The 14,228-nt window shown below is 35.5% G+C and overlaps 1 protein-coding gene across 1 annotated transcript; it reads right to left on the minus strand.

The window, feature by feature from the left end:
• Window positions 1–9,831: 9,831 nt before the first annotated feature.
• Window positions 9,832–10,657, minus strand: LOC137937745 (auxin-induced protein 6B-like). The gene has a single exon (XM_068782901.1). The coding sequence runs from the start codon at window positions 10,532–10,534 to the stop codon at window positions 10,049–10,051; it is 486 nt and encodes a 161-aa protein (XP_068639002.1). The 5' UTR covers window positions 10,535–10,657; the 3' UTR covers window positions 9,832–10,048.
• Window positions 10,658–14,228: the final 3,571 nt, after the last annotated feature.

Raw genomic sequence — 14,228 nt, forward strand, 5'->3', positions numbered from 1 at the left:
TGGCCATAAGAGAACGTGTTAAATAAAAGAAAGTGGTCATTGAGCACATCAGCACTGACTTAATGATCGCAAATCCTTTGACTAAGGGCATGCCACTGTTTAAATTCAAGGATCATATTGTGAATATGGGACTTGGTTCCATTATGTAAATTTTTCATTGTATAAACAATGTTATTTCAGTGAAATTCTTAATTAATGTGATGTTTTTTCTCATATTTATGTGCACTTTAATTTTGAGAAAATTCATCTATGTTGGACCAAGAGTAAACATAGGGTTTATTCATAAAGTATAAGTAACACATACATAGTAATACATGAAAAATAATACTCGTCATTAGAGGAACTATTGCCATGATTCATGTATTTATTACTTAAATTCAGATTATCGATGGGTTTAAGATTATATTAGAAGTTTGGACCAAGTGGAAGAATGTTAACCGTTTTTATGAGAAATGGTTTTCTCATTAACGTGGACTCAAACTTCTGGCAATTGCAACTCCTTTGGTAACATGAAACCATGAATAACCTTGATGGGAGGTTGGCTTCAGTTAATGGTTTTTCGGTCCCCTGTCCGTCACTCAAACCCCTTTAGTTGAGCCATTGCCGTGAGTGCTCAGAGATCGGAAGCGTCGAATAGAGAACGGAATTTGAAGCGTATGGAAGGAGGTATGATTTAGCTTCCATTTATTATTAGAAATTCATGTTTAAGGCTTACAGGAAGCAGTAAGCAAGAAGAATTTGGAAGGAAAGTAGTAAAGGAAGATGACAAAATGTAGGTTGCCTAAGCTCTGAGGTTAGGAAAAGGATGTCTAAAGAAATTAACAAAGAGATGGAGGAACAAACCAATATAGAAAAGGAGCTAAGGAAATAATTCTAGCTCAGAGGAATAAGCTCAAGTTATTTCCCCATAGTAGTGGGACTCATCTGGAATGTTATAGTCACTCCTTAGACTCATGATGAAACTCACTTTGATGTAATAAAGATGTTACCTTACTTAGATATCTAATATTACATTTGTATGGTTGTGTTCTTTTACTATTTGGATGTTTTCAATGTGAATATGTGTATAAATTGTCTAGTATGTTATTGACGTTTATGAATATTATGTTTTCTTATGTATGTGATAAGTGAAGACAATGCCTAATATCATTAAAATTTGAGCAAAAAATAAAGAAATGAGATAAAGCTCAAAATTTGAAATCACCATATCTCATTTGAAGATTGTGAAAGAAGGAGAAAGTCGCCTTTTAAGGAGTTTGAGAAAGTGGACAAAACAAAGTGGCGAAGCCATAAGAATGAGATTAAGAAAACTGAGTGGGAGAAAGAAAATCTAAGATTGAAGATGACGTGAAATGGGGAGAAAAAAAAATATGTAGTAAATGATAATGAGAAATCGAAGAGAGAAGAGAAAGGAGACGCTATGGACGCAAAAGAAGAAGCAAGTAATAAAGCAAGAAGGATAATGAAGGATAATCTGAGTAAGCTTCCAAATGGAGGATAGAGAAGGAGGCTCTCTGAAGGTGATAGAGGACAATGAAGTAAAACATGGCCTAACAAGAAGAGGAAAAAAATCAAGGAAAAAGTAGGAAGAAGGAGAAGTTCAGATATCAAGAGTTAAAAAACTTGTGCAACTTAGAGGGGGTGAATGTTAAGGAATAGTCCCAGATAGATTAGTGAGTTCAAAGATATTAGGTTTAAAAAAAATCGTGAACTTTAAAACAATCTCATATAACCACATCCACAACACCAACATTTATAGTAGCAATTCATAATTACTATTTCAGATTGTTATACCACTACCTGGGATCTCTTGCTCTAGAGTTAAATGATCCACTATGTAAAGCTAAATAGTATCTACTTTAAGTACAAAACTCAGAACAACACTTGCCCACATAGGCACTAATACCAATAACAACACCTGCCCATACAAAAACTTGTAGAAATATCAATACCTACCCACTCAAGGACCTATGACAAAGACAACACCTACCCACAGAGGGACTTATGGTAACAATAGTTCTTGCTCATACAAGGACTTATGGGAAAAATAAATACATATAATTAGCAAGTCAACATAAGTAGCAAGGATCTCTTGCTTTTCAATCAAGAACAATATGCGTCTTGATAGATAGATAGATCAATGGACCAAAAAAGTAGAGCCTTCACAAATACTTAAGTGGCTCTGCCAATATGATTAGAAATACTATGTATAAAATATTAAACATATATGCTAATCTTTTAAAGGAGTATTGATATTTAAATTCAAAACTCAAACAACACATTTGATAAAAACTCAAATCAACCAAGCAAAGAATTGAAATAAATATGGAAGTAAAACCAAATACTTAACTTGCTTGAAACTCAAGTTGCAGACCTCAATTCCTCAATTTCTAAGTTTGAGACAAGAGGATCACTGGGTATGTATGGGAAGCACTTCCAATTTCGTGGCCAAGATTGTTATTTAACTTAGAGAAGGCTTGGGTGTTTATAGGTTTGAAATCCAATTCAAAAACTAGTTGTTACAGGTTTACAACCTTGTTTCTAGCACTTGCCAAAAACTCAATAAATAAAATTCATAAAAAGATGAAAAATACTTAAAATAAACTATTTCTACTGCTTGTCATTTTGGTATAATACTCATAGAATTTTTAGATTACAACCAAAGATATTGCCTGTTGACATGCTTGAAATTCCATTTTTGGAATATGTGGTTGAGTCATTTGCTTTGGGGTCAATCCATTTACTCCAACAACTCTTTTAGGATCGAGTTCACCTTCTATTTCCCTACAGGGGTTGACTCAATTGTGTTGGGGTCGAATCTTATACTTTGGTTTCTCTTATTGGGGTCAACCCTTCAATTAAATTCAAAGTTATTGTAAGTCGGATTCAACTCCTTATAGTTTGTAGTTGTGAGCATGCAATCAACTCCTTATAGCTTGTAGCTGAGTACATGGATTCAACTCCTTGGGTCAACTCCTTCTGATATCTGACTTTGGATATTCTTTCAAGATTTAAATATCTTGAGCTTGTGTGTGTGGCTATTTGTGCATGTGCTCACCTCCATGCACACGTCGGTCTACTTGAACTGTGTCAAACTCTCAATCAGTGACAATCTCTCGATTGGCATCTCTTGGTTGTTCAGGATTAGAAGACATTGGAGGAAAGAGAAGAGAAGGGGAGAAGAAACACCCCCATGCACTCAAAATTCTAGGAAAACTTTTATTGGCAATATTTGTTCTATTGATAACTAGTGCATTTTCAATGAAATTTAAAAATCATCAAAATGGTGTTTTGAAAATGATTTTAAAAACTTTCAATGAAAATCATCATATTTTAGTGGAACAAATATTCCGTCTAAAACTAAGTAATTAAAAATAACATTTGGAAAAATTAATTTCCACCAATAAAAGAAGCATTCTTTGTAGAAATGAATTTCATAGAGGAATGTATGCCAAATAATTCTTTTAATTATATAAACCCTAAAGTTATAAAAAAAAATACACATAAAATTTCAATATTATGACAACACATTTATTCAACAACAACAATGCCCAAATAAAAACACTTAAAAAATTTATAATATGTTCTTCAATTATTATAAATGAAAATTCATATAAATTATTGACTAGCAAACTAAATTTTCCTAAGTAATTAGTATTGATTTTAAAATTTTCAAGAAAAAATTATTATAATATTATAATTTAGAGATACTTGAGATATTATATTGTTTATAGCCTCCACTTTCACAAAACTTGTCAAACTTTCCTAGAAACTCTCCTCCTCTATTATACCTTATTCTAATGATCTTACACTCAATTTCTTTTTCAACTAAGGTGGGCCATTTCATGAATTCCTTTAGTGCATCACTTCTTCTGGTAATGAATAGGGTCCATGTATATCTAGTGTAGTCAGCTATTATGTAATGTTTTCTACCTAGGTTTGTTGTTCCAATGTCCCATACAAATCCATATGAACGAGTTGCAAGGGCTTGGAGATGAAAATTACTTTCTTGGGCTTAAAAAGACTTTTTAAATATTTTCATCTCATGTATGCATCACATAATATTTTTTCAAACTTAAGCCCAAGTAATCCTAAAACATGATTATTTAAGAAAAAAATTCAAGAATTTCATGCAAACCTGTCCTAACCTTCTATGCCATAAAGTAGTATCATCGAAATTAGCCATTAAGCATGCTACTTTATTCTTAAGTAAATTTTCTAGCCTTAAGACATGTATGTTCCCTTTTCTACATGCATTATTGGTTTTGAATTTAAAGACACTCAACACCCTTTTTGCCCAAATTCAACCTTAAATCCCTTGTCACACAAATGACTTATGATCAAGAGATTGTAGTTGAAGCCTTCTACAAATTGTACATCATTTGTAGTGGGATAAAGATGAATACCTATACCCCTTGGCCATTTCCAAACTTGACCACTCCTCTTTCCTTGTAGTCTAGATGAGTGAAAAAAGCTTTTATCTCCATTCATATGCCTTGAGCCACTGTCTAGGACTTTGTTCCTCCTCTTCCTTGGCTTGTTTCCTGTATTGACAAAAGTCCTTTGTTAGTGTGATCCCCTTTGAATGGGTCCATCATAATTAGTGTTTTTCATAGCCAAGCATGTTGGTTTGGCCCCTTTCCTACACTAATAGTCCACGATAGAAACATGTAATTTTTTCATAGGGAATATGTTTTACCCTTACCTTTTTCAATTTGGCTAGACATCTTTCTTGTTGAGGTAATAGGTTGATCTTTTGTAGGATGTATTTCAGCTACAATAGACTTGACAAAAGAATCTCTTAATTTTCATAGACTTTCATTGTGGACTAGTCGTTTGTATGCAACTCTTTGAGTTTAGATCAATGAGTCCAACTTGTCATGACTCAAAAAAAAACTTTTCTAAATCAGTTTTCAAGCAATCTCTTTCTTTCAACAAGGATGCATGCTTAGTTATTAATATTTCATGCTCTTTTAAAGTTATACATGCATCATGTTCTTTCACATGCTTCTCTAACTTAGCAACTACTTCAATATACATGGCATTGGCTTTCTCCTTTTCGTGCTTCTCTAAGTTACATTGTTTGATTAATTTATTATTCTTAACCAACAAGTATTCACATTTTTCGATAAAATTTTCAACATTACATTCATCATCATCAAGTTCAGAGAATACCTTATTTTCTAATGCAATGAATTTTAAGTTTGCTACTTATTCTTCATTTCATCTTCTCATCTAGAGGAAGCTTTATCCCAAATTTTAACTCTCAAGACCTTCTTCTTGGATGCTTGGGCTTCCTTCACATTCAACAATGAAGTGACCTCTACTTCCACACTTGAAACATTGATCCTTCTAAGTTGGTTGTCCTCCTTTTTGTCCTTTCCCTTTCATAAACCTAGACAATATTTTAAATCTTTTGACAAACAAGGCAATCTCATCATCCAAATCAGTTTCATTCTCAGAATCACTATCATTAATAATGAGATCAATGGACACCTTTCATTGTTTTTCATCTTCTTTGTCAAACTCTTTTAAACTCATTTCATATGTAAGAAGATTTTCTATAAGTTCATCATGAGTAACAGCCTACGTAGCCCTTGTTTCATTGATGGTTGTTACGTGGGCATCCCTCCTAGGAAGACTTCTAAGGATTTTATCTACTTTTTTGTCACTATAGGTAGTATCTAATAAGGCCAATATATTGATAATATCATTGAAACTTTCACTCATGCCTATGATTGTCTCTCTTGCCCTCTTTTTAAAATTTTTAATTCTCATTTGTGTGTATGTTGACCTTTGCCTCTTTGATTTAAGTTGTCCCTTCATGCGTAACTTCAAGTTTATCCTAGACCTCTTTATCACAGTTGCTTCTATTACTCTAAAGTGCTTGATAGCACTTAGTGAACACAATAACAGGTTTAGAGCTCTATGATTTGGAGAAACACTCTTTTGTTCTTCTATGGTGTACTCTCTAGGAAATTTTTTACTTCTTTATAACCTTCCCATTTTGTGGGAATTTAGGGACAATGAATAGTGATATCCCATTTATCAAACTTAAAACCTAGAAGGAAGTGTTTCATCCTATACTTCCATCAAATAGAGGAGACTTTGAATACAATATACATGTAGTAAACCTACAGGATCTTTGATATTCAACCTGAAATGTTAACTAGGCTTCAATGTATACTTACTCCAATACCACTAGAAAACAATTAGTTCAAGTAAACCTAGAGGGGTAGAGAGGTGCGAGTGAATTGGTTACATGAAAATTATGAACTTTAAACCAATCTAACATAATCACATCAACAACAACAAAATTTTATAGTGGTCCATAATTACTATTTCTGATTGTTGCTCCACTCTCATGGATCTCTTGCCTTGGAGTTACAGGATCCACTATGTAAAGCCAAAAAAAATACAAATTAGAATCACAAAGGTTCAATTACAATACAATTGCCAAACACTTAGGGACTTATGGTAAACAAAGTGTAAATACAAAACTTAGAACAACACTTGTGCACACAAGGACTTACAACAACAATAATACTTGTTACTCAGAGATTTATAACAATAACAACACCTACCCACACAAAGACTTATGACAACAACAACACCTGCCCACATAGAGATTTATGGCAACAACAACTCCTGCCCACATAGAGACTTATGACAACAACAACTCCTGCCCACACAGAGACTTATGGCAACAACAACTCCTGCTCACACAACGACTTGTGGCAACAACAACACTTACCCACATAGGGACTTATGGCAACACTAAGTGCATATACTTAGCATATCACTAAGTAGCAAAGATCTCTTGTTTTTCAGTCAAGCATAATATGCCTCTTGATAGATAGATAAATGGAACAATGGAGTAGAATCTCACAAATAGTTAAGTGGTTTTACCAATATTATTAGTAGCAATATGTATAAAAGATTAAGAATATGTACTAATATTTTCAAAGAATTTTGATATTGCAATTCAATGTTCAAACAAAACAATTGATCAAAACTCTTATCAACCAAACAAAGTATTGAAATAACTAAGAAAGTAAAGCAGATACTTAGCTTGCTTGAAAACTCAACTTTAAGACCTCAATTGTTCAATTTCAAAGTTTAGGACAAGAGGATCACTAAGTCTAGATAGGGGCACTTCAAATGTCGTGGCTAAGATTAGATTTTATTAGAGAAGGCCAGGGTATTTATAGGTTTGAAATTCAATTCAAAAACCTAGTTGTGACGAGTTTTTAGCCTTGTTCCTAGCCTTTTCCAAAAACTCAATAAATAAAATTTAGATAAATATGCTTGTCCTTATGGTATAACACTTACAGAATTTGGAGGTCTGTAGCCAAAGATATTGCCTCTTGATATGATTGAAATTTTATTGATGGAGCATGGGGCCGAGTCCTTTGCTTTGTGATCAAATCCATTTGCTCCAATGGCTTTTTTCAGGCTCGAGTTCACCTTCTATTTCTCTACAAAAGTCGACTCTTTTGTGTTGGAGTCGAACCCTATACCTTGGTTCCTCTTATAGGTTTGACTCCTTCATTAAACCAAAAATCACTGTAAGTTGAATTTGTTTCCTAGCAGCCTATAGTTGAATGCATGGGTTCAACCCATTGATCATGGGGTCGACTCCTTCTGATATCTGACTTGAAATCTTTTTCATAAATTTGAATATCTTGAGCTTGTATTTTGTAGCTTCTTGTGCATGTGTTGGACTCCATATGGGTGTGCTCGACTCCTCTTCTTTTCAATCATAGCATGTAATGACCTTTTGAATGTCTTTTTTAGCAATTGTTAACTATATTCAACTCCAAGGATATGTGATCGACTCCATTCATCTGGTGCTCGACTCCGTTAACTTTTCAATTGCTGTTTCTATCAAACATTTGACCTTCTTTTTTTATCAGTTGCTGACCTTCTTTTTGAGCTTTTGGTTAAGTTAGATGTAATTTTGAATGTTATAACCTTTTGCAGCTTCATGGAGTTGATTCTTTTTGAGGAATTGAAACCCTACGCACATTTAGTAGTGAATAAGGGTGTCGATAGTTTTAAGTAATTGATATATAAAACTAAGGGTATTTTTTTTTAAGCTTTAAAATAATTTCTAAACAAGCATAGCCAAATGTACTTTATTGAATTAAGCTCAAAAGTAATTTGTTAATTATGTTTACAAAACAAGTTTTTTTTTACAAATAATAGCTTCCAGTACTTCTGAGAGGTACTATACAATACAGTATTGCCTAACGCTACTTAAAAATGAGTCATAAAATGTACATTCAAAAGAGAAAATTCATGCATGTCTACGATTATTTTAAAGCAAAACTTTAAGTAGAGTTTTAAAAAAATATATTGAAAAACTAGGGTTGTATGCACAAATCATAAAATGAAGCAGTATTTTTATCTAATCACCTGTCTTGTTATAACGGATTCAATCAGGTTTTTAATCACTTGGAAGTGAGAATAAAAAAGAAAAACAGTGGTATAAGAAAAACTCCCCTACCTTGGGAGGCCTCTTCATCGTCGATGACAAAGAGGTCAAGTGCCCTTCAAGGAGGAGCAAGGAACATGCATAGGAAGAATACGTCCCTGTCCGCCCCCCCTATGGGACCCTGGATGACTCAGTTTGGCGTTTTGTTTTAACAGACCCCTCACCGGGTCTTCCACTCTTCACGTACCTCGCTCGCAAGTCTATTCAGGGAGTTCCGAGTCACTGCTACTTCTGTGCCTGGTACTTTCTTTCTCAATCAGAGTCGTTGGCAGAGTCAAAATCCCGGAATAGATACGGCACCATAAAAGAACAAACAATTACAGTTAAAGAAGACGAATGAAAGAGACAATTACAGTACGAAGAGTGCTGGATCTCGCTCAGAGATTGACCCAAAATGCCAAAAGAACGCCAATAACTCCTCCACTTGAAGCTTCAGAGAGAAATACGTTGGCGTCTGCTTCGTCTTCACCCTTATCGAATCCGTTGAAATTCTGTGACTCACGCAGGTAACCCGATTCCCCATTACCGGAGATTTACAGAGAAGATAACGATGTCGGATTTGACCTCCATTCATTCTTGACGACCATTATCTGAAATCTTAACGATAAAACCCAAAATTATCGGCGCAAATCCGAAGATGGACTATTTTTTATCCGGATTTTAATCTGAATATCCTTATTCTTCTATCCTTTCATACGGGGAATGTCTTCAAGTGGCAGTTGAATAATAATCTTCAGGAATAAAATAATACCAGAATCACCCAATTTCAACAACCCGAGTTAGTTTACTTGAGCAAGACCTTAAACTACTGAAAAACTCGGGTTTAAATGGCGATAAAGCACACAGAAACAATAAATAATTCCGTAAGAAACCGCCTCTTGTTTACAGATGGGGAAGCATTTAATCATAGTTTGATTTGATTAAGGCTGGAATTAGGGGACATGGTTAAGAGGGGATGGGTTCGTAAAGGTTTCAAGTCATTATTAAAGAACAGATGCTATGATTAATTCGGTAATTACAGCTAATGTTGATGTTCTGGGCCTTCTGGCATCTGTGAACAGTGAAAGAGGAGGAAATCAAACAAGACGGCCATTCGTTCTGAAATTTCAGAGCTCTGCAAGTTTAATGGCAGTTTTGTTGAATGAAATTGGGACTTGTGAATTCTGAAAGAGTATATCATGTAAAAAGAAAATAAAGAATGCTGTCGAGATTAGAAGAAAGGAAAAAAAGTAAGAAAGGTGTTGGATTAAAAATTAAAATTTTCATCATTGTCATAAACATCTTTCACCGTTCAGAAACTCCTACTTCATAGATGAAAAAAGAGAAAGATAAAAGTTGAACATCGCATTTGAAGCCTCCATAATTAGACTTCATGGATGAAAAAGAGCAAGAAAAAGGAAAAAAGATTTTGCTTTTTCTTTGTTATCCCCCTATACAATCCAAATCCTAATTTCTTTTATTCCATCTCTTACATGGAAAAAAGAAAAGAAAAACTAAAAAAAGGTTAAAAACTTTGAAAATCCCGGAAAAAATATCCGGAGAGCGGAATCATCAAACCCTTGTTTTCTGCAACAGAGGCTTGAAGGCATGAGCAGATTTGGAGCCTTCTTTGCAAGTGTCGAGACCAGCCTCAGCGAAGAGCTTCAAAACGTCGTCAAGATCCAAAGTGCAGAACCTCTGCTCGTCCTTCTCCAAAATCGTCAGGACCCCTTTGAAAACGTCGACTTCACAGGGTAAAACCAGACCTCCCCTGGACTGGAACCCGAACTCCTCCTCCGCCATTTTCAACAAGGACGCGAACACCGGCAGATTCAAGTAACGAGTCGGGATCACGAACCTGCGACGCTGTGGACCGACGTAGACGGCGAGGAACCCCGGCGGGATCCTACGAGGGGTGGCCACGAATTCTGAATCGGAGTGGTTGATCTGGGAGACGCCAGAGCGCCGGAGAAGGCTTAAGGCCTTCCATCGCCTCACGAGCTGCTTCAATTGCACAATCTGGCGAATCTTGTCGACCTTCTTGAAGGCGCTCGGCATTGACGAGGATTTTGGAAGGATAAAGAGTGAGGAGAGTGAGGGTAGCAAAGGGACGAAAGCAAAAAAAACAGTGGAGGCTGTGCTTTTTTACTGCTCTGCCTCTGCCGTTGTCTTCTCCCTTTGTTCTTCTGATACGGGAGTGACGATTTATGTAAAAGAGACGGGGGGTATCAGAAGAAGGCGCCGAGAGACGAGGAGGGAAATTGAAGCTAAATAAAAGACTTGTCTTATAATGACCAAAATACCCTCGAAGGAGTTATACGAACTCTCGCCTTGGCGCTTCTTCCAATTTCCAAAAAAAATGAAAAAAAACCGATTAGATCAGTGGGTCCCTCGATAGGCCACGCGTCGGTTGGTTCGAGGAGATGCGTCCCAGCATTCTACGGCCACTTAAATGGGCCATTTCCTTCGGTGGGCTCCTCAATTTGGAGATGTATAAAGAGGAAGAGAAGGGTGTTGTGGTCCTAGTGAAGGTAAAAGGTATTCTCTTTTATTTGATTGGAGTGGTGTGGTAAAGAGACCAAAATATTCCTAGGTGGGTGTGACTGCATGAAATTGACATAAGATATGAGCTTATTCCTGATTCTTTATTAAATATAAAAGGGGCCTACTAATTTGATTTGTTTCTACTCTGCATTTCATAATATTCCAATATAAACCATGATACAATATTGATACAACCAACACATATTACTACTGAAAAACGTAGAAAATATGTTGTGATTACATACGGTTGTTTATAACAAAATTTAACTTATCTTCTTTTATTTCGGTCATTTAACTTTTCGGACCAATTTTTGGTTCAAACAAAAAAACTCTCATATTTTCCTCTTTTTTCATTCAATTTTTATGATTTTTTTACCATTATTTTTTCTTATAAAATCTTCTAGGAAGAGGAATTGAAAAGAGATTTATTTATTGAATTAGAAGGGAGATATTTTTTATGGTATTAGGAATTGGGGTTGTGTGACGGATACAATCTCATATCCTAAACCAATTTCAAATATCATATTATTATATCTTTCATACACCATCTACTAATCTTTCATCTATATTTTATCACATTATTGGCTTGTATAATTTTTTTTATAGGATGGATATAAGATGTGCTAGACGGAGGGTCCCCTCTATAGTCATTACTTTCTCATCAAGATATTCTCCATGTCATATGACATTTCATCGTACCATCAATTACCCCAAACAAAAATAAAGTCCCCTTTCACAAGATGAAGGTTGTATCTTGCAAGACAACAACTTGTATTTCTTCTTATCCCCAATACAACTTGAGGGGGGATGTTAAAAGAGATATTAAATTAATTTTAAAATTAAAAAATCAGAAGTAAATTATATAATAATTTAGGAAATATATGTCTTGATTTCCTAAAATTAAGAGAAAATCTTGATTAATTTTTTATTTCTTAAATTAAGGATATTCAAATTCTTAATTTAGGAATTAAATAATCATTTTTATCCTATATAGATAGGCTTGTATTGATTGTAATAATTCATTCTGATTCAATTAAAATTTTGGATTAAGCTCTCCTAGGGTTGAACCACTTAAAATTGGTTTATGCATTTTGTACTTTCATCTTCAATTTTATTTTCGCATAGAAATTTCTCACTGGAATTACCTTGGATCTCAAAACATTGTCTTTCACTACAAGATTTTCTTCCATGCTTCTTCCCACATCTCGGACATGTCTCAATGGAGTTATCCTTGTTTTCTCTCAAATCATATGGAGCTAATGGGGACCTTTTGAATGAATCTAGCCCTATTTGCCATTTTGCACGATACGACTGACTTTAACATTTTTTATCCCTCACTTTCTGAATTTACAAGGATAAGCTTATCGCCTAAACCGAAGGGATAATTACAACAAAAGGATAAATACAATAGAAAGTTTATCTCCTAAACAGAAGGGATAATTACAAAGAAGGTCTATCATAACCTCATGGGGAAAGAACATCTCAAAGAAAAGAGGGATTAGAGGAAGGGGAAGAACAAACGGAATGAGGGAGATGCTCCATGATTTTTCAAGGAGTGTTTGCAGCCTTTCCTAGCTTAAAATCTATCCATGAAAAATAAAATTTTTTTTTAAGATAAAAATTCTAAGTTGATATGCATTTCAAGAAAATGTAGTGGCACTAATATTCTCTAGAAACTAGTTTTTCTAGCATTTCCTATTGCAGACATGGATTTGATTGACTGTTAGAATCATTGATCTCGATTAATGGTCCAAATTAAAGGAATTTGATCGCTAGTTGATCGGTGATCAAAGTCAAAACTCTCTATGATCAAAACATGGAGGGCTGGTCAAAGTGGTCCATTAAGTAAAATTTTGATTAAAATTTAGATGGACTATTGAGATCAAAGGTGATTGATAATCAAGATAAAACCAATCAAACTAGACCACTAACAAAATCAAAGTATAGGAAAATGCTAATTGAATGCCACTTAGGCCCCACATAGGCGAAGTTGGCACATGAGCAACACCTGGCGCCAACAGGAATTCCATGTAAGTAGAAAATAAACTATCTCACCCGATATATATCAAAATCTCATGAGATAAGGATTTTCTCTGGACGAGGACTTGGTCTTGCCACATGTCAAGTTTCTTTGGTTGAAGAGCTGGTAAAGGAGGGAAAACGAGGGAGAAAAAATGGGTGGTTAAATCATCCGCAGCCCTCCATCAATAGGGAGCACTTTGCCATTTGTAAGGGAAACCTTTAAAACATTGAAAGCTAAACAAAGCTAAAAACCGAAGAAAGTCGAATCGTTAGAGCACCAATACTTCACCAAATTCTCACTTCAAAGTTACAATAAGTAGATCGTCCCTTTCGTTGCAACACGAATCAAAGGATCACTAGAAAGGAAAACAGTCAACGGGCAGTATCTGGTTATCCACAATATCCGCAAAACGGTGGTCGTTAGAGGATTTCTAACCCAAAGAAACGGTGGTCAAACGCCACCGTCTTTCTATGAGTCAAATCTCGTCAGAGCTCGGGTTCCTGCTCCTTCCTGTCTTTCCCTCCTTGAGAAATCGTCTCGGAGCGGGACATGGCTTTCGATTTGTAACTGTAATCTCCACTAGAACCTCATCCTTGTTTTGGTCTCCTTGAAGCTTGGATTGTTTTACAGGATTTACTTTCTTGATACGTAATTCTTCTTCTCCCTGATTAATGTACTCTCGGGAAGATCTATTCGGCTACAAAAAACATTTAGAGATTTGCTGCGTCCTAGTTATACAGAATACCATCGTTTTTTTTCTTTCTTTTTCTTGTTTCATTCTTCTGTCTTCCCTTTTCCCAGTGAGCAGAAATTTGAATCTTTTCTTTCATGACCGAAGCAAAGAGAAAAATCAGGGAATCACCGGTTCACGCCATGATCCCCAGATCTGGTGCTCCCTTGAAAACCATCTCTTACCAAACCCTCATTTCTCCGGCCCGATGCCCTTGACGAAACTTCTCCGATGGGCAGGGTCTGTCCCTGGAAACCCGTATTTGATTCCCTTCGCTGGGAAAATGTCGCCGTCGAATTCCTACGACAATGCTCGGAGCGCGCTGCTAGAGCAGTCAACGAGTACTCTCGCAAAAGTTCCGAAAGGACATATGGCGGTTTACGTCGGTTCCCACATGCGGAGGTTCGTGATCCCCACCAGCTACATCAGCCTTCCCGCTTTCCAAAAGTTGATGA

Source organism: Aristolochia californica, unplaced genomic scaffold, assembly GCF_029961685.1.
Source record: "Aristolochia californica isolate CCGP_79_NKW_82.1479 unplaced genomic scaffold, dmAriCali1.0.hap1 SCAF_7, whole genome shotgun sequence".
Classification (NCBI taxonomy): Eukaryota; Viridiplantae; Streptophyta; class Magnoliopsida; order Piperales; family Aristolochiaceae; genus Aristolochia; species Aristolochia californica.

Coding starts and splice junctions, on each gene's coding strand:
- LOC137937745 (XM_068782901.1), bottom strand. CDS start 10,534: ATGCCGAGCGCCTTCAAGAAGGTCGACAAGATTCGCCAGATTGTGCAA.